The sequence below is a fragment of the Bos indicus genome, chromosome 26 (genome assembly GCF_029378745.1).
Source record: "Bos indicus isolate NIAB-ARS_2022 breed Sahiwal x Tharparkar chromosome 26, NIAB-ARS_B.indTharparkar_mat_pri_1.0, whole genome shotgun sequence".
Classification (NCBI taxonomy): domain Eukaryota; kingdom Metazoa; phylum Chordata; class Mammalia; order Artiodactyla; family Bovidae; genus Bos; species Bos indicus.
The window spans coordinates 14373349-14401125 of record NC_091785.1 but is presented as its reverse complement, the minus strand read 5'-3'; the positions used below and the strand labels follow the sequence as shown (position 1 = coordinate 14401125).

The 27777-nt window shown below is 35.4% G+C and overlaps 1 protein-coding gene across 7 annotated transcripts in view; it reads right to left on the bottom strand.

The window, feature by feature from the left end:
- The window catches only part of EXOC6 (exocyst complex component 6), a 192550-nt gene that overhangs the window by 97360 nt on the left and 67413 nt on the right, over positions 1–27777 (bottom strand). For 6 of the 7 annotated variants that reach the window (XM_070780488.1, XM_019952981.2, XM_070780487.1 and 3 more), the window contains 8 exons: positions 25111–25179; positions 23371–23454; positions 17282–17328; positions 17041–17161; positions 15480–15551; positions 10483–10580; positions 7861–7966; positions 2318–2427 (listed from right to left, as the gene is read on the bottom strand). In XM_070780488.1, the coding sequence (XP_070636589.1) occupies positions 2318–2427; positions 7861–7966; positions 10483–10580; positions 15480–15551; positions 17041–17161; positions 17282–17328; positions 23371–23454; positions 25111–25179 (707 nt within the window). The remainder of the gene's footprint in view (positions 1–2317; positions 2428–7860; positions 7967–10482; positions 10581–15479; positions 15552–17040; positions 17162–17281; positions 17329–23370; positions 23455–25110; positions 25180–27777) is intronic. The other variant, XM_070780489.1, reaches the window with a different exon arrangement.

Sequence of the window (27777 nt, the reverse complement as noted above, 5' to 3'; positions counted from 1 at the left end):
GTGATGCTAAGGCTGCTGGTCTGGGGACTATACTTTGAGAGTCATTGGCTTGTGAGAAACACACACTACAGAGTGCTATGTATTAGGTATTTGTATTCCTTTCCTTTCCTTTGCTCTCTAACTCATATTCTCTCAGAACAAAAATTAAGAAATCTTTTAAAGAATCCCTATGCACAAAAAAAAAGCAGTATGAAACCTAAAATCAGGTAACTCTTTTACCCTGGCAGAACACACATTTTATTTACTATTTATTTACACATTGTTTAAATCCAAAATAGTGGTAGCTTACCATAAGAGACACACATACAACAAGAAAAAAACAACTGTCATTGGCCTCACTGTTTTGGCCTGAAAAATACCTATTTATTTGAACTGCCTTCATGCCTTTTTATGACTTAAAATTCAGAAGAGGTCCATACTGAAAATGATTATGGCTATTAATTATATGAATTCAGAAAAGTGGATTTCAAAAAGGAAGACATGAAAGCTAGCATCACCACTCTCTCCTCCAGAGCATTCCCAATTACAAATATATTATATGACTATAATGCAGGGTCCATCTAGGTAGCCAGATATTTTCACTAATTTGGGAGTCAAAAGAACTGCTCCTTTATGACACATCTCATACTAGCTGGGTCATTCTGGATGAGGATGATATAGCCTCTTTGAGTCTCAGTTTCCTTATGTGCAAAACAAGGATATCACATTTCCCATATCTATAAATGTTGGGTATTGCCTTCATCACACCAGTTAAACGGTATTCTCTTTCCTATATAATTAATTTGGTTATAGGAACCAATAGATGCTTGTTGCTCTCCATTACTGAGCATGATACCAATTTGCTATTGCATTCTTTAGGTAGATATAGTGGCTCAGATGGTAAAGAATCTGCCTACAATGCAGGAGAACAGGTTCAATCTCTGGGTCAGGAAGATCCTCTGGAGAAGGGAATGGCAACCCCACTACAGTATTCTCACCTGGAGAACCCCATGGACAGAGGACGCTGGTGGGCTCTGTACTGTAGTACATGGGGTCGCAAAGATTTGGACATGACTTAGTAACACTTTCATAGCATTATTTATTAATTCTCACTGATTTTGTTTGAATCTTCACTTTAAGCCTACTCAAGTAAAAACTATTAAGAATATTAGCTTTTTGACAAGTCAGTGAAATAAAGGAATATTATTTAGCCATTGGTAACCTGAGCAAGAGAGAAACTAAAATAAATAAGATCTAAACAACTAGAGAAAAAATAGAAGAGATACTGGTAAAACAGATTTAACAACAAACCTAAGGTGAGAACTGTATTTAGTCCCTGATTCAAACATACTAGCTAAAAACAGACATTTGGGTGACAATTTAGAAAATACTGATATGGGCTAGAGAACAGATACTATGGAATAGTATTAATTTTGTTAAGTGTGTTAAACAATGAAATGTCCTTATTGTTTTTAGAAACACCTAAGTAGTGAGGGATAAAATGCCATTATTTCTAGAGTTTGATTTAAAATAATTCAGCAAATAAAACAGCTTATTATGGAAAAAGCATTTATTATTGTTAAATCAAAATGCTGAAAATACAGGAGTTTCTTTTCCTATTACCTCTACTTTTATATATATTTGAAGATTTACATAATGAAATGTCAAAAAATATGTACCATCAAATTTATATCAACCTAACCCTAAATGTCCGGAGAAGGCAATGGCACCCCACCCTAGTACTCTTGCCTAGAAAATCCCATGGACGGAGGAGCCTGGTAGGCTGCAGTCCATGAGGTCGCTAAGAGTCGGACACGACTGAGCGACTTCACTTTGACTTTTCACTTTCATGCATTGGAGAAGGAAATGGCAACCCACTCCAGTGTTCTTGCCTGGAGAATCCCAGGGACGGGGGAGCCTGGTGGGTTGCCATCTATGGGGTCGCACAGAGTCAGACATGACTGAAGCAACTGAAAAAAAAAAAAAAAAAAAAAACCCTAAATGCCACTAAAATGGGCTTGCCTGGTGGCTTAGATGATTAAGAATCTGCATGCAATGTGGGAGACCTGGGTTCAATCCCTGGGTTGGGAACATCCCCTGGAGAAGGGAATGGCAACCCATTCCAGTATTCTTGCCTGGAGAATTCCATGGACAGAGGAGCCTGGCGGGCTACAGTCTATGGGGTCAGACACAACTGAACAACTAAAACTTTCCTTCTACTAAAATATATAAGCCTTCCAACAAGGTACTAGTCCAATAAAGAGTCACGGCCTATAAACCAAATAATGTTTCACAAAAATAGCTTTGAAAAAGATACATTTCTCATTAGTAAACTTACCTCCGGTGTAGTGACTCTGAAAATTTAAGGCTGGCATAAATAAATTCTTTAACTTGAATATAAATATGAGGCACTGACTGAGACATGGGCAATTTCTTTGGGAAAGGTTGCTGTTGGAAGAAAAAAGAAGTTGATATTATTTCTGAAATTTTAGAAAAAGATATCCTAAACACCTCAAAAATGTAAAAATTAAATTTACTTCACATCTGAATTAATAGTTAATACCTGCATTTTAAAGCCTACTGTTATATTTCAATGTTATTTTTTAGATTTTAAGGAGAACCAAAATATTTCTGAAGAAAAAAATATGGCAATTTATCTGTTTCTTAAATCATATTATCAGACTTCTAACAAGCACAATACCTCTACGTGTTCTGATGATAAGTATCCTACAGAAGATACATAACTACCTGTTTCTTTGCAGCCATAATACAAGAGTCAGTTTGTTGTGAAAGTTATGGGCCAGGTTCCTGGCTTAGTGTCATCAAATAATTCTAAGACTCCCTTCATTTGTTTGAATTGATGTCAATTCAAGAAGGTACCCATTTCATTCCATAACTCTTAGAATACCTTACAGCAGCTTTCTGGCCTGTATACCATCAAACACCAGAATGCAGCTAATGGTTTACAGTGTGCTTCTTGGTTAAAATGCCTTAACAGCCAACATCCACTAGCAAATTCTCAGCCCTAAAAGGTAAAACTCTTGAGGATTTTTACTAAGAGCCCTCTATTTATACTTTATGAAATCTAATCTTTACTTTTATCTTCACATGAATTGCAACTTAGTTTACATCATTGAAAGTACTCTCACCAAGGTCACCAATGACCTAGTAAATGTTAAATCCATGTGAAATGCCGAGCTGGATGAAGCACAAGCTGGAATCAAGACTGCCAGGAGATATATCAATAACCTCAGATATGCAGATGACACCACCCTCATGGCAGAAGGTGAAGAAGAGCTAACAAGCCTCTTGATGAAAGTGAAAGAGGAGAATGAAAAAGTTGTCTTAAAACTCAACATTCAGAAAACTAAGATCATCTGGTCCCATCACTTCATGGCAAATAGATGGGGAAACAATGGAAACAGTGAGAGACTTTATTTTGGGGGGCTCCAAAATCACTGCAGGTGGCAACTGCATCCATGAAATTAAAAGACACTTGCTCCTTGGAGGGAAAGCTATGACCAACCTGGACAGCATATTAAAAAGCAGAGACATTACTTTGCCAACAAAGGTCCATCTAGTCAAAGCTATGGTTTTCCAGTAGTCATGTACGGATGTGAGATTTGAACTATAAAGAAGGCTGAGCACTGAAGAATCGATGCTTTTGAACTGCAGTGTTGGAGAAGACTCTTCAGAGTCCCTTGGACTGTCAGGAGATCCAACCAGTCCATCCTAAAGAAAATCAGTCCTGAATATTCACTGAAAGAACTGATGCTGAAGCTGAAACTCCTAATACTTTGGCCTTGGAAAAGCTCCTGATGCTGGAAAAGATTGAAAGCAGGAGGAGAAGGGGACGACACAGGATGAGATGGTTGGATGGCATCACCGGCTTGATGGACATGAGTTTGAGCAAGCTCCGGGAGTTGGTGATGGACAGGGAGCCCTGGCATGCTGCAGTCCATGGGGTCGCAAAGAGTTGAATATGACTGAGTGAGTGAACTGAACTGAATTGAAAGAACTTTTCGTGTTAACTGATTTATCTGAAGAGTCTGACACAATGGGCCTCCTGCTTCTTAAATGACCTTTCCTTTTTTGGTATCTGTGACCTATACTGGTTTTCCTTTTATTTCTCTACCTTCTCTATATCTCCTCCTCTAGGTATGGTTCTATCCTATACCTTCTTTTCTTCTTACCATACATACTGTTTTTGGATAATGTCACCTACTCTCATCATGTGAGAGCCAATATCTCCCAAATCCACAATCTCGGCCCAATCTTTCTCCTGAAGTCCAAATGTGTGTATTAAGATACCACTGAACACGTCCATTTAGCTGTAACATTTGAGACATTCTCAACAGATCTCAAAGTGAAATAATCATCCCTTCTTTCTAAATCTGCTACTCTTTTATTTCCTATATTAGTGAATGCTTCCACCATCCAATGCAGAACCCTGGCTAGCATACTTGCCCCTCTATCTTCATCATCCCAAATAAGCAAATGATAATCAACTTCTGTCATTCTTATCTCTTAAATATCTCAAATCAAATTCCACAGCTATAACTCCCACTCAGGTCACCAATTTCTCTTGCCAAAATTACCAAAACAATCCCCAAGCTAGTCTCCCCACCTTACTCTTCTCCTATCCATTCTCCACACACTAGTCACAGAGATCTTTCTAAAACACAAATCCGATGAAGTATTTACTACTTGAAGACTGGTGGTGACTTCCTATAGCTGTCAGAGTAAAGGCTAAACTTCCTAACACTGTATAGAAGGTCTATTTATAGTCTGGCTGTTTCTACTTCATTTTTTGATCTTTATCTCTTGTACTTTATTACCCTGCCACTGATACTTTATACTATAGAATTACAGCTTTTTTTCCATTCTACTTGTCTTAATCCTTAGCATGGTCAACTTCTATGAATTGTAATTTCCCGTTTATTTTATCTATTCCTCTCTTGGCTACAAGTTCCTTGACAGTAGAGATGGAAAAACTAGCACATGGCACAGTGTCCATTAAACAGGAGGTAAATGATAAACCCATAAATGAACATTTATTCTTAGGTACCTCCAGCAGAAAGCAGCTTACAAAAAGTTGGTAGTAAAGACATTTGCAGAGAGCAGTCTCTCTAAAACTGGTAAGTTCAACCTTTCCAAATGTAGGGACTAAATTAGGAGGACTACAAAAATCAACTAAAGAGCTACCATTCTTTAAAATCACTTTATAAACATGGAAGAGATAACTCACTTTCAATTAATGCTTTGCACAATAATGAACAATATTAACTATTTCAAAGACATTTCAACAAGAATTTATTTTAATGACATTAAAGATAAAATGACTATGTTCTTATTTTAGCCAAAGGGTACTAGTTAAATTAGCACAGCTATCTGCAAAAATAGATATTTTTGCATGTATGTTCAGTCTTACTTTTCTCACTTGGTATTTCCACTGAAAATAGTAACTCAAGTTATTTGAAAGATAATTTTATATCTTTTAAAACTATTTTAATTGAAAATTATACTTAAGTTAGGAAAAAATAAGTATATACACAAACAACCAAGAGACTACTACAAAATAAGTTATGGGATTTCTAAGTTACCACATTTAAATTTTCCATGTGGCTTCTGCCTTAGTGATAGTTCTTTTAATGACAAATAATACACAAACCAATGAATACAATTCCTAACAAATTTAATCCTAAAATACCGTGGGATATACCCTACAAGCAAAGCCAAATATCCTTTTAACTATGAATCCATTTAGAATAGTTCAGTATAATTAGTAGAGATATTAGAGATTATTTAATTCAAAATTCTCATTAGACATTTAAGGCACAAATGCCCAAACAGGGTAAGTCACTCGCCCATAGTAAGCCACAGACAGATCCGGCACATGAATCCAGACCAAATCCAGTGCTATTTTTGCTGTTGTTTAGTCACTAAGCCATGTCCAACTCTTTTTTTTTGGGGGGGGGGGGGGGGATTTTTTTTTTAATTTTATTTTATTTTTAAACTTTACATAATTGTATTAGTTTTGCCAAATATCAAAATGAATCCGCCACAGGTATACATGTGTTCCCCATCCTGAACCCTCCCCCCTCCTCCCTCCCCATACCATCCCTCTGGGTCGTCCCAGTGTCTTTTGTGACCCCATAGGCTGCAGCCTGCCAGGCTCCCCTGTCCATTGGATTTCCCAGGCAAGAATCCTGGAGTAGATTGCATTTTCCTTCTCCATAGGATCTTCCTAACCCAGGGAACAGACCTGTGTCTCCTGCATTGGCAGGTGGATTCTTTATCACTGAGCCACCAGAGAAGCCTAGTGTTCTCTTTACAGATGCTATATCCTGAACACATTTATTACCAATAACTAAAACTAAACCAAGCCATGAGACAAAGCATATTCTTATAATATTTCCTGACAAGGATCTTTGATTGGGGCTTCAAAAATACAGAAATAGAATAATTAATCTGGTCTTCTGTGTGTATTTAGAATACAATTAGGTATATGCAATGGCAGCATTAGCTATAATCTAAAAGCTATGCATTTAATTAATTGGTCCTATATTTAGTGACTGTTACACATAATTTGGAACCAGTCTGTTGTTCCATGTCCAGTTCTAACCGTTTTATAGGGTCGCAGAGTTGGACACAACTGAGCGACTGAACTGAACACATAATTTGAAGCTGGAGCTCCAATACTCCGGCCACCTGATGCGAAGAACTGACTCACTGGAAAAGACTCTGAAGCTGGAAAAGACTGAAGGCAAGAGGAGAAGGGGATGACAGAGAATGAGATGCTTGGATGGCATCACTGACTTGAGGGACATGAGTTTGAGCAAGCTCCAGGAGCTGATGATAGACAGGGAAGCCTGAAGTGCTGCAGTCCCTGGGGTCACAAAGAGTCAGACACAACTGAGCAATTGAACTGAAATGACACATAATTTGCTTTGTCTATGTATAAATGAATATAACATAGAATTTTAATAAAAATTTATTATATTTACATAAAAATTTACAGTCACAATTCACACAACTCACTGAGAATTCACTCTTGTTCATTATGAAGGGATAAAAATGTAGAAAAGAACTAAATTATAAAGTGTTGGAAAAATAACAAAAAAGATTAAGGGAAAATATCAAGAATGAGGAGAACTAAAAAGGTGATATGAGCAGGAAATATGATATCCTTTTCTCATAAGATCTAATTCTACCCAGAGATACTGGATTGGTACAAGCATGTGTGTTTTTGTGTGCATGCACACACACGGGCAATCAGGTATATTTACAGAATATTCTAATGCTGGAAGAAATTTCAGTATTTCAGCATTTCAGCAAAAGAAATTTCCTTTCTCTATCCTATCTTTTGTTCACATCCTAATTCCAAAAATATACATTCTTACTTCAGAAAAAAATCCAGATGACTATTACCTTCATACACCTCTTACTGAACCAAGACAAACTTTTTTACATGAGTACGTTTCTAGAAAAAAAAAATTAAAATTAAGATCTTTCACAGTAATGCAAATTTCATAGAAATTCTCTCTTTCCCTACAAAATTCTCTTATTCCTATAATCTACTCAACATGTTTAATTTGGAACCCACCCAACATTTGTAACACCTGCTCTGGGAATCCACCTAACATTTGGGACAACTGCTCCTAGTAGCCCCAGGAAAAGTCCCTTCTTAACCTCACCAAAATAACAGTAGTAGTAACATAATCTTTAAAAGTTAACAAAAACATAATTAATTTTCTCAAATAACACAACAGTAACAACAAAAGCCTCAAAAGAAGCTATTCTCACAATGTCAGGTTAATATAATGTATTACTGATTAATTTATTTTGAAGAAAATTCTTGAAGTAAGAACAAAGTTGTACCTTTTCAAGGTCTGGATCTTGAAAGGGAAATTTACTTATGATTGCTCTATATTCTTCTTCACTAACAATAGGGATGGGGCTATAATTATCTTCTTCAAAAATGTCCCTGTTAAGAAAGAAGACAGAATTGAAAATTTAATATTAGAAAATACACCAATAGAGTGCTATAGAACAATAAGAAAACCCAATAATTACAAAATAATTTTTTGTTTGTCAGTTAAGGGTATAAATAGGAAAACAGTGCCTAATCACTCAGAATTCTAAAATCCAGTATCAAATAAGTGTCTTTCAAAATTAACGTGTGATCCTCTTTCTACCTGTTTATTTTACATCCTTCAGTACTTCAATTCCTTAGAACAGTTCCCAACATGATATAGTCTGAATGAACTAACTACAACTAAAAATGAGTTGAAGAGTATCCCAGTCATATTTCTTAACAGGAACAACTCTCAAGTTCCATGTCTTTTGTGTTCTCTTTCCAACTAGATCATAAGCTCCTTGAAGATGAAAACAATGTCTTCCATTTGTCTGTCTCTCACAATGCTGTACTTAGAAAAGCAGCTTTTACACTTAGTAAGGCAGACACATTTACTACTCACCAAACGCTTTCCTTGCAAACAGGCAGTCATATGACTAGTTTCAGCCACTGGACTGTGAACACAAGCTACATGTGTTGCTTTAAGTCTAAAGCATTTATGAGCTAACTGTGTGATCCTCTGTCCCATGGTGACAGGAGAGACCCCCCCATGTCGAGAAAGTAGAATCACAGATGGCAAAAGCCTGAGTCGTGGACTACTAGACCCACTATAAACTTCTGTGTAAGTGAGAAATAAAATGCCTATGTTTATCCAATGAGATTTTGTGTACTTTTGTTAGTAGCTTAACTCAGCCTTACTAATATACCTGCTGTCCAATCAACTTCTTTATAATCAATAATTCAGTCTGATTAGTATTTCTTGAGCACCTATTATGTGCTAGTCTCTGGGCTAACTATAATGAAAACTCTCTACCCCCATGAAGATAAAAGCAAGATCTTTGTTCTCAAGCCTAATAGGAGAGAGAGATATGCAAACAGATTATGTTTATAATGATGTTATGCAGACAATAAATGAGGTACAAGTTTCAGATATAGGACAAAGGAAAAAAGCAACTAACTTTAACAGACTAGGTGGGGGATATCTCATGAGAAGTTTTACAGAGAAGCTATGGGCTGTGTAGGGGTTTTACAGATAAAACGAAACACTTCTAATGAGATTATGGGAGAATAGCATTTCCAAAGGATGGACCATAACATGCAAAAACATAAGGCATGAAAAAGTACGACTGTGGGGAGGGGCTGAATAAAACCACAAGTATGCAGTATTACTGGAGTATAAAGTATGCAAGGGACATGGTTTAAAATAAGGCTGGGCAGGCGGACAAACTGAGACCCAGATTTTATCCTATAGGCAATGGAATATCATCTGAGGTTTTAGGCAGAGGAATATGATAGGAAGAATTTCACATAGTAGGAGGAAAAACAAAGAAAAAGACAATAATGAACAGAGAGAGGCCAGGTAGAAAGATTGAATGATCCAAATAAAGAGCGATGAGGATTTGAATTAAAGCTGTATTTGTGGAGGCAGAAAGGGAGTGGCAGAAACAGTTTTTAAGAAGTAGAATATATGGGACTTACAAACTAAATGAGGATTATGAGGGAAAGTATAATCCTAACGAATCTGTGGTTTCTAGATAAGGAAAATGGACAAATGATATATATCTCACCTCATCACAGACATCTGCAGAGGTAAGGAACATAAGAGAAGGATATGGTTTGGGCAGTACATAATGAATATCTAATTGATAAATGGCTCTGGCATCTTAATGAGAGGCTGGAAATAAGTCATGTACCTGTGGTGCAGCCATTGTGGAAAACAGAATAGAGGTTCCTCAAAATTATTTACCATATAATCCAGCAATTCCACTTCTGGGTATATGCCCAAAAGAACTGAAACAGGGACCCAAACAGATAACTGTTTGTCAGAGTTCACAGTGGCATTATTCATTAATTGTCAAAAGGTGAAAACAACCCAAATATCCATAAGTAGATGAATGGATAAATAAAACATGATACACACAATGGAGTATTATTTAGCCTTAAAAAAGGAATGATATTCTGACACATACTACTACACCATGGATAAACCTTGAAGACATTATGCTTAGTGAAATAAACCAGACCAAAAAAACCAAACAAATTCAGACACAAAACCCAAACAATGTACAAACTACTTATATAAAGTAACTAGAGTAGTCAAATTCAAAGACAAAGTAGAATGGTGATTTCCGGGATGAACCAGAAGAAAAAGAGGTTGGGAAGGACTGTTTAATTGGTACAGAGTTTCAGTTTAGGAAGATAAGAAAGTTCTGGAGATGAACAGTAGTGATGGTTTCAACAGTGTGAACATACTTACTGTCACTGAACTATACATACATAAAAGGTTAAATGGTCAATTTTAAGTTACACATACTTTACCACGATAAAAATATAATTATAAGCAATTTTATTGCTAAATGCAAAAACAATTACTTCATAATTTGGCAATTTTTTTCTTACATTAAGGTACCATGGCTTAGACTAACCTGAAAACTCCAGCCCATTTCTTAAGCAATGTTTCATTGTATTGATCTCTTATTTCAAATAAAAGGTCAAAAAGTCGATTCACTGGAAAACCATAACCCTAAAACACACACACACAAAGCAGATATACAAGTAAAATAATTAAAGATATTCATTTTTAAAAGTTCAGAATACTAGAGAACTGTTTGAAGTGATCACTATATCAAATTGTATGCCATCTCAATAGTATGAAAAAAAGATGTCCTTTTGCCTTTCTACTAAGTTGCACCAGTTAAAAAAAGAGTCTAGAAAGTTTTATGAAGCTGGAATTATTTTTCCATTTCTTCTCTCTCTTTTCAGTATGGATTACATTGTTAACCTTAAAAAGTATTACAAGTCAGAATTGAAGGAAAAGTTCAAGATCACTGATCCACATAACTGCGTCTTGGGAAGCAGTCTCTAAATAAGATAGAAGAAAAAAAGAGAATACATGCTGTCTGAAACACTGTACTTTCAATTCAACGCTGACTTTGTGGTACAGGGAAAAATGATCAAATAGACACTCCAAAATTTTATTCCTTTGCAACCCCAAATCCACTGAAATCAAAACCATATTAGGACCAAACATTTCTGCTCACATCAGAGTTGTCCCTCTTCCCCTTCAAGGCTCACCTCTTCATCTTTGGTCTTGATCCTATCTCTTCCTGAAGGAACTGCTCCATGGATCAGCTACTCACTCTATTGCATTTTTAACTTCCACTACCTCCTTTCTCTTCACTAAATAAACTTGCTAAATTGCCTCCCATCTTTAAAACAAGAACAACTAAAGGGAACAAAAAAGTCCTCCTACAATTTTCTGTGCCCTGCAGCTGCCTCCTCTGTCCTTCCCTAGCCAAACCTACTACAATCTAATTCCCACCCCTATTCCTTTGTTGAAACTGCTGTCAATAATATCACGGAGTATCTCCTAAATAATTCTATGATCTCTCATTCTATCTTACTTCTGTCTCTTCTGCTTTTAACACCACTCTCTCTTTGTTCTCCTTTTATCTATGAGAAATCCTTCTGGATTCTTTTTCCTTCTATCTCCATCCTTCAATTTTTTCTTCTAGCTCTCTAGGGCAATTTCAAGTCAATTGACTTCAAACACTACGTTCACTGACTATTCTCAATCTGTATCTCTAGCTAGACCTCTATAAATTCTAAATATTTAATTCCAACAGCTATTAGACATCTCCAGTCCACCAACAAGCACATTAAACTCATATCTTCCTACTAAACCAAGTGTTCTTCCTACTTCCTATTCCTGTTAATAGTTCTATCATCAATCCAATTTCTCAGGAAAGAAAACTAAATGTCATCTGCTACTGCTGCTGCTGCTAAGTCGCTTCAGTCGTGTCTGACTCTGTGCGACCCCAGAGACGGCAGCCCACCAGGCTCCTCTGTCCCTGGGATTCTCCAGGCAAGAACACTGGAGTGGTTGCCATTTCCTTCTCCAATGCATGAAAGTGAAAAGTCAAAGTGAAGTCGTTCAGTTGTTTAAATGCCCCCAAAACAAATATCTAACCACTCATCAGATTCTTTTGATTTTACCTCCTTTACAAATTTCATTCAAACCTATCATTTTTCTCCATCATCTACTACCTTTCTTTCTTCAGAAATCTTTCCAGTACCACTGTTTTATTTTAGGTCCTTAACATCCCCTGCCTAGATCACTGTAAAAGCTTTCTAAACTGAAATTCCAACCATCTGTCTCTCTCAACTCACTCTATTGCCAATTCATAAAATTATCATCTAAAAGTGCAAAGCTGATCATACCATTCCCCTAGAGGAGGCTTACTAAAGCCTCACAAAACATGCCACAATCTGGCTAAAACTACCTAATCAGTTTTTATTACCACTCTCTACCCTTCTTTGCTTACATTTAAACATTACAATTTCTAACATCACAAAGCTGGTCAGCCAGTTTCATGCCCATCATACTATTTGTTGTTGTCATTCAGTTGCCAAGTCCTGTCCTACTCTTCGTGACCCTATGGACTGCAGCACACCAGGCTTCCCTATCCTTCACCATCTCTCGGAGTTTGCCGAAGTTCATGTCCACTGAATCAGTGATGTCATCCAACCATCTCATTCCCTGTCGCCCTCTTCTCCTTCTGCCTTCAATCCTTCCCAGCATCAGGGTCTTTTCCAATGAGTCAGCTGTTTGCATCAGGGGGCCAAAGTACACCATACTATACTATGGTGAGACAGTATAGTCAGTTACCTATAACTGACACACGCTATTTGCCTGTCATTAATGCCTCTTCCTTCATATCTACTTGCTGAACTCACATTTCCTTCAAAATCCAGCTCACATTTCAACTTTCCATATAACCCTTCCCAACTCCTGGAATCAAAGTTATCATTCTATCTTCCAAGAACCCAAAGTTCTTTAATATATTACTAAACTAGTATGTCTTATTATACATCTTATTTGTTTACAACTGAATTTCTTAAATCCAAGAATCTTTATGTCCCTATTGTTATACTGATTTATATATCTATATTATCTAGCTGTTAGCACATAGCAGGTGCTCAAAAAAGGTTAATGAATGAATTGATAAATGCTTGCTTTTCATTTGCTTAATAGGCAATAAGCAGAACTATGAACATGCTATGTTGTGTTTTGATTTTTCACTTTATTGTTTAGTTAGCTTTGTTTTAGGTGATGAAATAGTAACATTTTAAAAAGAAAAATTCCCTTAGGATGGTAAAGTACCAATTTTTAAAATGAACTATTGTGCAATATGCTTTAAGATTAATTAGAAAAGATCATTCTTAATTCTCTCAACTTTTCAATTACTAAGTACAACTTAAAAAGCCAGCATTTATTTAATTCAATGTAAGATCTACCTAATAATCAGCTTGTCAATTTACAGCAAAATGAAAATATGGCACGATTTCTAAATAAGCAAGAACTGATTTGTTTTCCTCAACTTTATTTCAAAGCAGTAAGATCAGAAAGGTATATTTACAATCCATCAATGTTACTTTTTTAATGCCTCTGTAACCTGAATATTGCCTACTACTCTTTGATTCTCTGCAGAGTTCCTTGGAACCATACCAAATACTTAATCTAAAACCGAAATCTACAGTTGTACTCAAAATGCCAATTCAAGAACAGTCTGTACGGTTTTTAAAAGAGAGATAAAGAGTTTACACCAGAATATAAATCAATGCTGCTACTGATATCAATCAATGCTGCTATTGTTATCAAAAACAAAAACCAACTGAGCTAAATTTTGTACTTTAGTGACGTAGTTGATCTACATTCTGACAGAAATTTCTTTTCATTATTGATCCATAACAAACAATTTGTTGACCTGGGGTCCCCAGACCATATTTTGAGTAGCAATGCTTTGAGTAAATAAGGACAGCAAAACTCCAAGTTACTTAAAAATAGTCCCCAAATATTAAGGCAGTCTTTAATAAAATTACTAAAGTTTTTTTGCAGAGAGATCAGTATTACAGGTACATTAGTCACAAAATTTATGAAAGAAAAAAAGTCCCAAATTATTCTGGTTTTATAAGCTGTAAAAACTAATGAAGATATAAGGCAATAAAATAATTTACTAAATGAGCTTGTGATATTATCTCCTTAGGTTTAAGAATAAAATAGATAAAATAATAAAAAATATTATTCTAGGATGGACTCCTGTGATAAAACAAATAGTTTAGCATTTCCTAAAAGTAAAGGTCACTCAGTTGTATCCAACTCTTTGCGACCCCATGGATTATACAGTCCATGGAATTCTCCAGGACAGCATACTGGAGTGGGTAGCCTTTCCCTTCTCCATGGGGATCTTCCTAACCCAGGGATCGAACCCAAGTCTCCCACATTACAGGCAGATTCTTTACCAACTAAGGCACAAGGGAAGCCCCAGCATTTCCTAAAGCACTTTATATGAACCTCTACATCGAAAAGATACTCTAAGGGAAAAAAAAGATTTAAGAGTCAGATATGTTGGGAAAATGCTACATAATCACCTTACCTTTGGAAATGTATGCTATAAACTTGCTTCTAGCAGAAAAATCTCTTTTACTTCACTCCGCATTTTCTAAACATTTTTGACCATACAACTAGTATCACACTTTGGAAAACGTTGGTCTATATTTCACAAAAAGTTATTCCAGCTGTAACAATCCCATAAATTTAAGCATGGTTGAAAACTTATCAACCAATCAAACATCTATCAATCAATCAAACATCAAAAATCCCATAAGTTTAAGCATGAAAACTTAATCAATTCTTTATTATCTGTGATCAAAAATGAGGGACAAGTTCAAAACTTTGATATTGATAACCACAAAGACAATGAGTTTTCAGACAATTCAGTTTTAATCTTATGTTAAAAAGAAAAAAACTCCAAAATGCAAAGTAAAGTGATCTGCTTACAGTCATAGCACACTTGAAATTAGGAAGGAAATGAGTACATACAGCTTTCAAACTAGCGTTTATTTTCATATACCGCATCACATTTAAAACTCAAAACAATTCTGAAAACTAGTAATTAATAAATTCACTTACACAAATGAGGATCTGAAGTTCAGAGAACGTGTAAGCATACAATTAGTCAACAGCAAAAGCTGAACATAAACTCGGGTCTTTGTGATTCCACAGCTCACGTTTACTCTCCTCAGGCAGAACTTTAATATTCTAATTTCTAGTTCAGGGTTTTTCCCATTACATTGCGTACTTTTTTTTAACTGCAAAAATACTATATCTACTCCAACAGAATGACCAATATTTTAAAAGATGGTAATATTCCCTGATCTCTGTCCAAGCTTCATAATCAGGAAAGCAGTAGTATGAAAAGTTCTAAATGATAGGAGAATATCAATACATAAGTAAACATTTGATTATTGCTAATTTACTACCATTAAGCCACAATACAAGAAATGAGTATGGTCTACACTATATTTTGAATAGTTTTATGTGCTCAAATAGCCATTAACTGAATATCAGATTATCACCCACCTGTAGAGTATCTGCAAATATTACAATGAGATTCTTCAGCTCCAGAACAAGATCAGGATCGGTGCAATAAGACTGGGAGAATGAAGGGTAAGTGGGGGTAGAAACACAAACAAACACACATACACACACACCAGAGTCACTTGGTTAAAAATTAAGAAATAAAACTTGAAAATTTTTCCTTAAATTTGCTTGACTTACAATAAATTTCAAGTCTTGATTATCAGATTCACATTTGACTTCCTCTATTCACTAAAAAATTATTAGGGAAAGATCATGACATGACAAACCACTTTAGGTACTATATGAAAAGAAATTTTCCTGAAATTTGCACACACTTACTTTGGTCAAAGCAATGATGCTTGTATTTCCAAAAAAGTCTTTAGATTTTAAAGAACTAGTTATTTCAAATTGAAAAAATGGTTTATATTTCTACTTTTCAATTATTTATTTATTCTATTATAAAAGAGATGCAATCAATTATATTTTTCTAAGTGACAATTTAAGTATTTTCTTAGTAATCCATCAAAGGAAAATAATTAATTTCAAAAGGATAGTGAAATTCACTCGTGCTCCCTTAATAGCATTTAGTAAGATTGTAAATATGATATATTGCATTTAATATAATACGATTTCATACACGATGTCATGAAATCAATAGGGAGCATACTACAATATTACATATTCTTAGCTGGTCAGAATATAAACCATGATAAAATATAATGTTCTTTATTATATATGATAGAAAAAGTTGTAGTTCATTGGACAAATAGTGTACCCAGAATCTATGTCCCTGACAAGTAAAAATAAAATGTATTTATAATCTAAGTATCACTTAAACTAATAATCTTTCTTCAAAATATTTTCAATCTCTATTCTCAATAACAAAATTTTAAATAATAGATTATAAAATTTTAAGTTTGGGGAGATTTTACTGAAGGCAAACTTCCAAAACTATCTTAAGAAAAAGTGCACACTAAGAAATTATTAATTTCATTAGTCCTTATAACATAATTTTTACTTCCACAAAAGGCATATTATAAAAATATTTTATCATTTTACCCTTCTTCATAAAAAAGTTTTCATTACCTAAAGATTCACTACTCCAAATGAGTTTAAATTTTGACAACTGCACATTATTTTTAGGACATTTATAAGTGTACTACTGCAAATAAGCTATAAACATTCAAGAACAAGTTCTATTGAGTTTTAATGGTGGAGTTTATTTTGGAAACAAAGAATGTGGAATGATAATTAAAAACCCTTTCTTCATGGTGCTTTTCAGTGATCTAATGAAGAGGTCAGTTGAGACTAATGAGAACAGCATAATTCTCCATCTTCTATAATGCTGGACTGAAAGTGTCTTCAGAAGCCCCAGTCAGTTGCAAAATCACAGCTCAATATTACCACACAAACAAAAGCCTAACATTACTGCCTCCAAATCTGACAATTTTCAAAAAAATGTAGAACTAATGAAGGTACAACTTTCTTTTGACACTATCCAATTCATAAGTTCTTGAAGTAACTGAATTAAAAATTTAGTAACATAAATTATCTAACTTACTGAATGAGCTCTAAGGACAGCAATTATCTTTGAGAGGGCCATGTTCCAAAGTTCATCAGTGTATGCCCTGGTTACTAATCCTTGGGTCACATGTAAAATGTGATCTTCCACCACAAAGAACCTAAAAACAGCAATTGCAAAATAACGAGTTGAAACAAAATTCAAACCTAAATAGAAAATAATTAGTTTTGACATTTAACACAGTATCAAAATAATATTTGTTGCCATATTAGATACATACCCTACAATTTGAGTGAAATATCTTCTATAGCCATCAACTGTTTCATGCTGTAAATGAAAAATAAAAATCAATTTAAAACAATAGATATCAGTAACATAAAAGTAGTTGCAAATCAGTACAACATTTGTTAACAAATACTTATTGAGAGTCTACTATAAGCATATATTTTAAGGCACAAGGGATACACTGGTAAATAACAAAAAGTCCTTACCCTCATGGAATTTGCATTCAAAAAGAGACAAAATAAGCAAATTAAAAAGTCAGAACCTTCATCTCAGTAAGCTAATTCAATCCACTATCATCTCTCACTAGTCCTATTACATCCTTCTCCTACCTAGCCTTCCAAGCTTTCAGGCTTGTTTCCTCAGTCTATTCTCCAGACAGCTGCCAGAACAATACTTTTCAAAATTAATCAAATAAATATATCGTTTCCTAAACACCTTCTAATGATTTTTTTATCTGATTCATAATAAAAGTCAAATTCCTCTGAAATGGTCTACAATTTCCTATTGTTCATAATTTTAACAAAAAGAAAATATTTGATTATTTGAATTTCGTAAGAGCTTATTACATAAAATATTTCAATTAAGTTCAAATATTGTATTTTATTTCATGAAAGTGATCAAAATTTTCAAACATCTGGATTTTTTTTCAGGGAGGAGGCTGTTATTACACTTTTGGCTTAAAAATACTATGATCAGGGAATAGAGTCTACATGACACAAAAGTTGGATATGTCTTGATACCTGCTTTATAACATAGTATGTTGTCACATTTTACAGTGCTCAATATGTACTCTTAAAAAGTGTTTTTACAGGTGTGAAACAGAATTCTTTTTTTTTTTTTTTTGGCTGTGCTGCATGGCTTCTGGGATCTTAGTTCCTCAATCAGGGATCAAACTGGGCCCATGGCAGTGAAAGTACTGAGTCTTAACCACCGGACCACCAGTCTATTCAGTTCAGTTCAGGTCAGTCACTCAGTCAGGTCCAACTCTTGGCGACCCCATGAACAGCAGCATGTCAGGCCTCCCTGTCCATCACCAACTCCCAGAGTTCACCCAAACTCGTGTCCATTGAGTCGGTGATGCCATCCAACCATCTTATCCTCTGTCATCCCCTTCGCCTCCTGCCCTTAATCTTTCCCAGCATCAGGGTCTTTTCAAATGAGTCACCTCTTAGCATGAGGTGGCCAAAGTACTGGAGCTTCAGCTTCAACATCAGTCCTTCCAATGAACACCCAGGCCTGATCTCCTTTAGGATGGACTAGTTGGATCTCCTTGTAGTCCAAGGGACTCTCAAGAGTCTTCTCCAACACCACAGTTCAAAAGCATCAATTCTTCTGCACTCAGCTTTCTTTTTTGTTTTTAATTTTATTTTTAAACTTTACATAATTGTGTTAGTTTTGCCAAATATCAAAATGAATCCGCCACAGGTATACATGTGTTCCCCATCCTGAACCCTCCTCCCTCCTTCCTCCCCATACCATCCCTCTGGGTCGTCCCAGTGCACTAGCCCTAAGCATCCAGTATCGTGCATCGAACCTGGACTGGCAACTCGTTTCTTACATGATATTTTACATGTTTCAGCTTTCTTTATAGTCCAACTCTCACATCCATACATGACCACTGGAAAAACCACAGCCTTGACTAGACGGCCCTTTGTAGACAAAGTAATGTCTCTGCTTTTGAATACGCTGTCTAGATTGGTCATAACTTTCCAAGGAGTAAGCGTCTTTTAATTTCATGGTTGCAATCACCATCTGCAGTGATTTTGGAGCCCAAAAAGATAAAGTCTGCCACTGTTTCCCCATCTATTTGTCATGAAGTGATGGGACCGGATGCCATGATCTTAGTTTCCTGAACGTTGAGCTTTAAGTCTATTAGATAAGCCTATTATTAAACATGTTCTGTATTCTTACTGCTATTCTGTCTAATGGCTTATAAGATACTGAAGCATCCACAATGCTTATGGATTTTTTAATTTACCCTTTTAGTTGCAGCAATTTTGCTTTAAATACTTTAAGTCAATGTTATCAAGTACTTATAGATTCAAATTAACATTTTTTATCAGCTCTAAGATGAATTTTTTATAACTTAAGCTTTTTAAATTATATTTAACTATATAGTGTTTCTATTCTTCTAATTGTTACAGAAATTACATTATGCATACTTAAATAATCAAACTCTAAAATTAATTAATAATTTTATTCTTTTCTGGATAATTCCAAAACAGTTCAGTTTCAATAACTTCCTAATATTTACTCTATTCACCCTAATATTTATGCTATTGTTATTGTGCATTTTGACTCTATCTCGTTTTAAAGATAAGATTCTATCTTGTTTTAAATTCTATCCATAATACTGTATTAATATTATTTTCTATAGTCAACACAGGTTTATCCTCATATTTATACTTTCTTTGCTATTCATTTCTTTTAGAATCTCATTTTTTCCATTTGGCATCACTTTCTTTTTGACTACAGTCTTTTCTTTCCTTCTAAGGGTATCTCGGTAACAAATTCTCCTCCTCTTTGTCTGAAAATGTCTTTGTCCTTGTTCCACTGAATAGAGAATCTCGGGTAGAAAGTTGTTTTCCTTCAGCATTGAAAATACTCCACTGTCTTGTTTACTTGAAAATAACCTCTTCTCTCTGGGTATTTTTAAGGTCTTCTCTTATCTTTGTTTTTAAAGTTAAATTTATTGTTATAATTTACATAAAGCAAATTTTACATATGAGAGTCTAATGAGTTTCAACAAATATAGACATTTGTGAAACCACACCAAAATCAAGATAGAGAATATTTCTACCTCATAACAAAGTTCCCCTTATGCCCCTTTGTAGTGAATCACTCTGCCCAATCCCTAACCCTTCACCACTGATCCCATTCTATCTTATAGTTTTGCCTTTTCAAAAATGTCATATAACACAAATTACACTATATGTAATTTTTTTGTATCTGAATTTTTTCACTTCCAGTAATGCTTTTAAGATTTATCCATGTCAAGAGGATCCTGAGATACACCAAATATGGACTGTGAACCAGGCAAATCAAAATGACTGGCCAAAGGAAACCCAGAAGAAATGCCTGATATAAGTGATTTCAATTGCCACGAGACAGTGACTCAGGGACCCTCTCTGTGAGCTCACCTGTGTATCTGTCCACACATACTATACTCCTTTTCCTCCTAATAAACACTTTACTTGTTTAAAAAAAAAAAGGATTTATCCATGTTATTGCATGTATCAGTTCCCTTTCTACTGCTAAGTATATAACATTCCATTATGTAGAGATACAACAATTTGTTTATCTATTCACTACCTCATAGACATTTGAAATGTTTCTAGTTTCTGGTATTTATGAATAAAGTTACTATGTTGCTAAGTCGCGTCAGTCGTATCCGACTGTGCGACCCCACAGAAGGCAGCCCAACAGGCTCCCTCGTCCCTGGGATTCTCCAGGCAAGAACACTGGAGTGGGTTGCCATTTCCTTCTCCAATGCGTGAAAGTGAAAAGTGAAAGTGAAGTCACTCAAGCAGCCCAACAGGCTCCTCCGCCCATGGGATTCTCCAGGCAAGAGTACTGGAGTGGGAATAAGCCACTATGTAGATACATTTTCAATTCTTATGGGTAAAAACTTAGGAGTGGGATTTCTGGGTCATATGATAAGTATTTGCTTAACATTATAACAAACTGTCTAACTATTTTCCAAATAGTTACAATTGGTACAACAGTCATATCTATCAGAAGCCTATGAGAGTTCAAGTTGCTCTCTGTGATATTGTCTAGATAATTTCTTCAGGTCAACTAAGAGAATTCATCAACTGTTAAAAGTTGTTCACAAAATTTTTCATTTTGGCTCATATATCTTTACTAGGTGTTCTACTTGATTTTTTTCACATTTTTTTGGTAATTTCTTTATAGTTTATGGCTCCCTATTGAGAAGGGCAAGCTTTTCTTTCTTTAAATATAATACTGTTATTTTATATAAAATACTGTTATTTTATATTCTATGCCTAATAACTCAAATATTGAAAGTCTTTTACAATTTATTTCTGTTGTCAATATTTCTAAAGATTCTCACTTGTTCAATAATTAGTTCTGAGTATGAGTTGTTAATTTTCCTATTGAAACTTTAACTGTGGATACTCTTAACTTGGTATGAAGGTTCAGAGAAGATCTGCATTTGCTTCTAACAGACACCTGGAGACAAGATCAAAATGGAACGACTTTAAATTTTCAGCCTGAGATTTTTTTGACGATCCAAGTAGAATGAAATTGGATTGCAAACACATGTTAAGAACTGCTTCTTATGAATTATTAGGGATTTTTTTCTTTGTTCACTCAGCACCAGGATTTGGGATAGGCAATTTTCTTTAGTATGTTTGGCAGAAGGACCTGAGAGATTTTGCAAGATGGCTTTCTCTCTAGGTCATTCCAATAATGAGCTATAATTCTTTGGAGTCTCAGCCTTGTAAAGGAGAGAATCTCTCATCACCTTCTTTGGGTGACTCTGGGCTTCTGCCTCTATACTTCTACATCCTTAAAACTCATGCTTTCCCATTTAGCAGATTCCCCTTAGGGAAAAAGCTACATTTAGTGCTTCATTGGGACTTTACCCCAGGGTTCAGTGGTAAAGAATCCGCCTGCAATACAGGAACCACAGGAAACGCAGATTCAATCCCTGGGTCTGGAAGATCCCCTGGAGGAGGGCATGGCAACCAACTCCAGTGTTCTTGCCTTGGAGAACCCCATGGACAGAGGAGCCTGGCAGGCTACAGTCCTTAGGGTCGCAAAGAGTCAGACATGACTGAAGTGACTTAGAACCCACGCACAGTGTTTCATTATGCCTGTCTGGATTTGTCTTCATTTAAGTTTTCCTATTTTGTTTATCAGAGAAGGCAATGGCACCCCACTCCAGTACTCTTGCCTGGAAAAACCCCATGGATGGAGGAGCCTGGTAGGCTGCAGTCCATGGGGTCGCTAAGAGTCGGGCACGACTGAGCAACTTCACTTTCACTTTTCACTTTCATGCACTGGAGAAGGAAATGGCAACCCACTCCAGTGTTCTTGCTTGGAGAATCCCAGGGACAGAGGAGCTTAGTGGGCTGCCATCTATATCTTACATTTAGGTGTACTGGGGTATAAGTTATATCAGTAAAGCTCTTTTTCATGTGCTGCTTCTATGAGCTTCCACAAATGTATCTAGTCACATACGTATCACCATAACCAACATATAGAACAGTTTCACATTGACTTAGTAGTTTTTTTACATTATGGATTATTTTATTTCATTTTTTCCTTATTTTTCTACAGCAAATATGTCACAATTTTATAGCCAAAAAATACATGTATTCTTAAGAATGACTGATAAAAATCCCACAAACATAGCCCCTCCAGATTACTTATTTAGTCTCTGTCAGGACTATACTTTCCTATGTGATCCTCAGTGCATGTAAAAGAATTTAAGATTTAAAAAAAATGTTTTATCCAGCATCTTTAGTTGTTTTTTTCAGTAGACTACTTAATTAAGGTACTCAGTCTACCATTGAAGAAGGCAACGGCACCCCACTCCAGTACTCTTGCCTGGAAAATCCCATGGACGGAGGAGCTTGGTAAGCTGCAGTCCATGGGGTCGCTAAGAGTCGGACACGACTGAGTGACTTTACTTTCACTTTTCACTTTCATGCACTGGAGAAGGAAATGGCAACCCACTCCAGTATTCTTGCCTGGGGAATCCCAGGGACAGAGGAGCCTAGTGGGCTGCCGTCTATGGGGTCGCACAGAGTCGGACACGACTGAAGCGACTTAGCAGCAGCAGCAGTCTACCATACTGTCAGAAACTAATTACCACTCCCTGACATTTCATATTTATTGACTTTTCTTATTTATTTATAGTCTGTCTTCCCTAATAGAATGTAAGCTCATGAGAGAAGGGACTCATCCATTTGAACTACTGTAATCTTTACACCTAAACCAATTACTGGAAGTGGTAGGTGTTCAATAAATATTTTCAGTGGAATCCATGCTCTGAAGAAATTAAAGGGGTTAAAAACTGACAACATAATCAATTCAAAATTTCCATATACTTACCATATTTGACTGGGGTTGCAATACCAGTCTTGCCTGTTTCTTTCTTTGTTTTCGGTAATAATTTTCAAATGTTTCCTCATCACCCTAAAATAAAATCAGTAGAGTAATAAAAACACACATAACACAAACACATTTCTAAACAGATAACTTCTTTATTCCGTAAGGGTCATTTTTCAGTTTCTAACAACTAGAATTAAAAGCGGAATGGTATTTCACATTGAATACCAAGAACAAGATTTTGGCATTATAGTTCATAGGCAGTTACCTTGTTTGGAGTCATGACAATTAAGAAAACTAAAGCCAAGTTCCCACTCCAGTATTCTTGCCTGGAGAATCCCATGGACGGAGGAGACTGGAGAGGTACAGTCCACAGGGTCGAAAAGAGTCGGACACGACTGAGCGACTTCACTCACTCAAAGCCAAATTCAAACAATTTGACAGTTGCCCAACTTATCACTTAGGCTTTATACATTTTTGACTGACCAAAGAAAATACGGCTGTCAGTGAAGGAAACTAAGTAGGAAAATTAGCTATCAAGTCTCAACTTCTGAACATGTTGTATAAGAACTACGCATATCTCACCACAGGACAATATATTGTTTCTAACATGGTTTACCATTAATCTGCATCCAACAACAGCCAGGTATACATTATTCTTAAGTTTATATGGAACATTCTCCAAGATAGAGCATTGTGATGCCATAAAGACAAGCCTCAATAAATTTAAAAGGACTAGAATCATATAAAATATGATCTCTGATTTAATCAATGGGATTAAATTAGGAATCAGTAACAGAAGAACTTTAGGGAAATTCACCAACATGAAGATTAAACTCCATCTTGGTGTTTAGTTATTTAAGCTAAATTAGTTATTTAACTCCATTAAATAACTAGTGGGTTAAAGAAGAAATCATAGGAAATTAGAAAATACTTTGAGATAAATGGAAACAAAAACACAATACATCAAAACTCAGAGACTGCAGCTAAATCAGAGGTTAGGAGGAAATTTACAGCTTTAAATGTCTACATTAAAAAAGAAGAGTAATTTCAATTAATATCTTAAACTTCTACCCACATGAAAGAAGTTGAACACAAAAGGCCACATATATGATGATTCCATTTATATGAAATACCCAGAATAGGCAAACTCACAGAGACAGAAAGTAAATTAGTGCTTGTTAGGGACTGAGGTGAGGGGAGAGTAAGGAGTGACTGCTAACACGTAAGGGATTTCCTTTTGTACTAATAAAATGTCCGGAAACTATTTGTAATGGTTGCACATCCATGTGAATATGCTAAAATCACTAAACTATATATCTTAGAAAGGTAAATGTTTTGGTATATGAATTATATTAAAATAAAAGGATAATTGTTCAACCAAAAATGAAAACAATGTAGTCTGGCATAACAAATACATAAGTAACATATTTAAAAGTAACTGTGATACAACTGTACAGAGCCAAGAAGGAAGAAATGGAAAGTTCTTTTAAGTATACATGAAAAGTATACTTCAAAGTACATCCTAAGTTAAAGAAAGAAGTAAATGCCTCACATGCAGTGGATACTTCACAAATAAACACTGCATGTAGATTTGCAGCTCAATGAACTTGTAGTCAGCCTTTAGAAAAGCAGGCCTAAAATGCATACATGTCTTTTTAATAATATAAGTATATGCACCCACATGTGGGCCCACACACACATGTATACATACACATATACACGTATACAAAAGATACTTACCAGAACAGAATAAATATGCAAACATTGGTAAACAGGGGAAAAATCAACAAGATCTTGTACAGTTAAGACCTGAAAAAATAAAACAAATTTTTAAAATTATAGGTCAAACTACTAGTCTACTGTTGAATAATACAAAGTTAAAATTAGACAAGAAGATTCATAGATATCATGTTATAACATTTAGCAACCATAAAAAGCATATAATAGAAACACAATGCCTTTTTATTATGTTTTGGCACCTGTTCATACCTTATTCTTTATATATTTATCATCATTGTTGATTATTTTAGGTTATAGGTCAATAAAGCAGGGAACCTATATATCTTTAACATGCTTAATAGATTATCAGAAAACTGCCATGGATAACTAGATATATAACTACTGCTTCTGAAGAAGACAGTGCACAAATGTACAACTTAGTTACAGGTGAAGCTCCTTCCCTTATGCATCACTTAGCATTATTTCATCAAATTTAAGATATTATCACTTTTATTTTATGGAACACTAAAAAAGGAAAAAACACTACCACTTGAAACTATAATATCATCAATTTTAAGATGTATCCTGATTCTGAGACGTTAATATTTTTAAAGTACACTTTACAATGAAAGAAACAAAGTAACATAAAGTTTCCCAAACTCGTGAAATAAACTCTTTTTAAAGGAACACGTTTCTAGTCTTACAAATCCTCTGAGTGAACTTAAATTATTTTTATTACAGTTATTTATTTGTGAAAATGAAAGAAATAAAATGTAGTAATAATTAAATAGATCTGAAAGAACAGGGAAACAACCAAGTTTCTCTTAGAGTATGGATTACGGGAAGGGGAAGATGGCAATGCTTCTAACAGTTGAAAGATACATAAAACAGACCCAGGAAAATTGAGATACAAAGACTAGATGGTTCATTTTCACCATTCTGAATTTCAAGGGAGAAAAGACAGAGATTCTTTGAATATTGATTAAGAAGAACAAAAAAGCAGATTTTAAAAATGTTTATTTTATTCCAAGGGACCATTCAGGTCACATTAATTCCATATTAGAAAGACATTAAACCCTCTAAGGCAATTTATTTGTCTGTATATCAGACATCCACTATATATGTAAATATATGTATATACATACATACAAATATTAACATACATATACACACACACTCATAAATACATACAGTTTCACTTATCCTCAAGGCATATAATGCAAATGTACACATTGAACACTCAGTGGTTCCCACAACCACAGAGAAGCCATGCTATGCTATGCTAAGTCGCTTTAGTCGTGTCCGACTCTGTGTGACCCCATAGACAGCAGCCCACCAGGCTCCCCCGTCCCTGGGATTCTCCAGGCAAGAACACTGGAGTCGGCTGCCATTTCCTTCTCCAATGCATGAAAGTGAAAAGTGAAAGTGAAGTTGCTCAGTCATGTCCAACTCTTAGCGACCCCATGGACTGCAGCCTACCAGGCTCCTCCATCCATGGAATTTTCCAGGCAAGAATACTGGAGTGGGGTGCCATTGCCTTCTCCGCAGAGAAGCCATGGACACATATATTTATATGGTTCCTTTTTAATCAATCAATTAAAAGTTCTTACTATACCCTAACAGTGTCCTTAAAAAAAGAATTTAAAATCTCATTGACAAGGCAAAACTTATAAACAATTGGGAATATTAGACTTCTTATGGTATTAACTAATTCAAAAGGAATTCAATGGAAAAGATAAAAAGTAGGCTCAACAGATGACTTTGTAGAAAGAATAAAAGAAGCACTAGACAAGGAATGAATTTGAACATAGAGAATAAAAGAAAGAAAATATTTACAGACAATTTCAAGGTTTCTAGACTTAATAAAACTTTTTTAAGAAATTAAAAATTTAACTTTAATCATACTAAAAGTTCTTTGTACTATCTCAGCACCAACCAAAGAAAAAAAGGTAGGGTATCCAGAATTAGTCTAACTGGCAAGGTTAAGCCATCATGCAATTAAATGTTTGCCACAGGTAATTAAATTATGAGGGATCACTACAAAAAAAATTAAATTTATACTTTTACTGTTAATTATTGCAGAACACCTAGGTTAAACTATCTGTAGCCTACAAATCTATATCTTATTTATGTTATATATAAGACATATGCTATGCTAATGCTAAGTCACTTCAGTCGTGTCTGACTCTGTGCGACCCCACAGACGGCAGCCCACCAGGCTCCCCCGTCCCTGGGACTCTCCAAGCAAGAACACTGGAGTGGGTTGCCATTTCCTTCTCCAATGCATGAAAATGAAAAGTGAAAGTGAAGTCGCTCAGTCGTGTCCGACTCTTCGAGACCCCATGGACTGCAGCCTACCAGGCTCCTCCGTCCATGGGATTTTCCAGGCAAGAGTACTGGAGTGGGGTGCCATTGCCTTCTCCAATATAAGACATAATCTATATTTTATTATCCATATATTATATAGATAATCTATATCTGCCCACTATGCAATCTAACATTTTCAATGATTCTTTTGTTCTAATATCATTACAAACTGATCTACTTAAGTTCACATTACACATGGCAGGACTCACAGAGACAGTACAACTCAAGCAGAAAAAAACCACCCAATAATAGATGAGGGAGGGAGGAAGAAAAGAAAGTAAAAGGGGGAAGAAAAGAAAAGAATGAAGGAACAGATAAAAA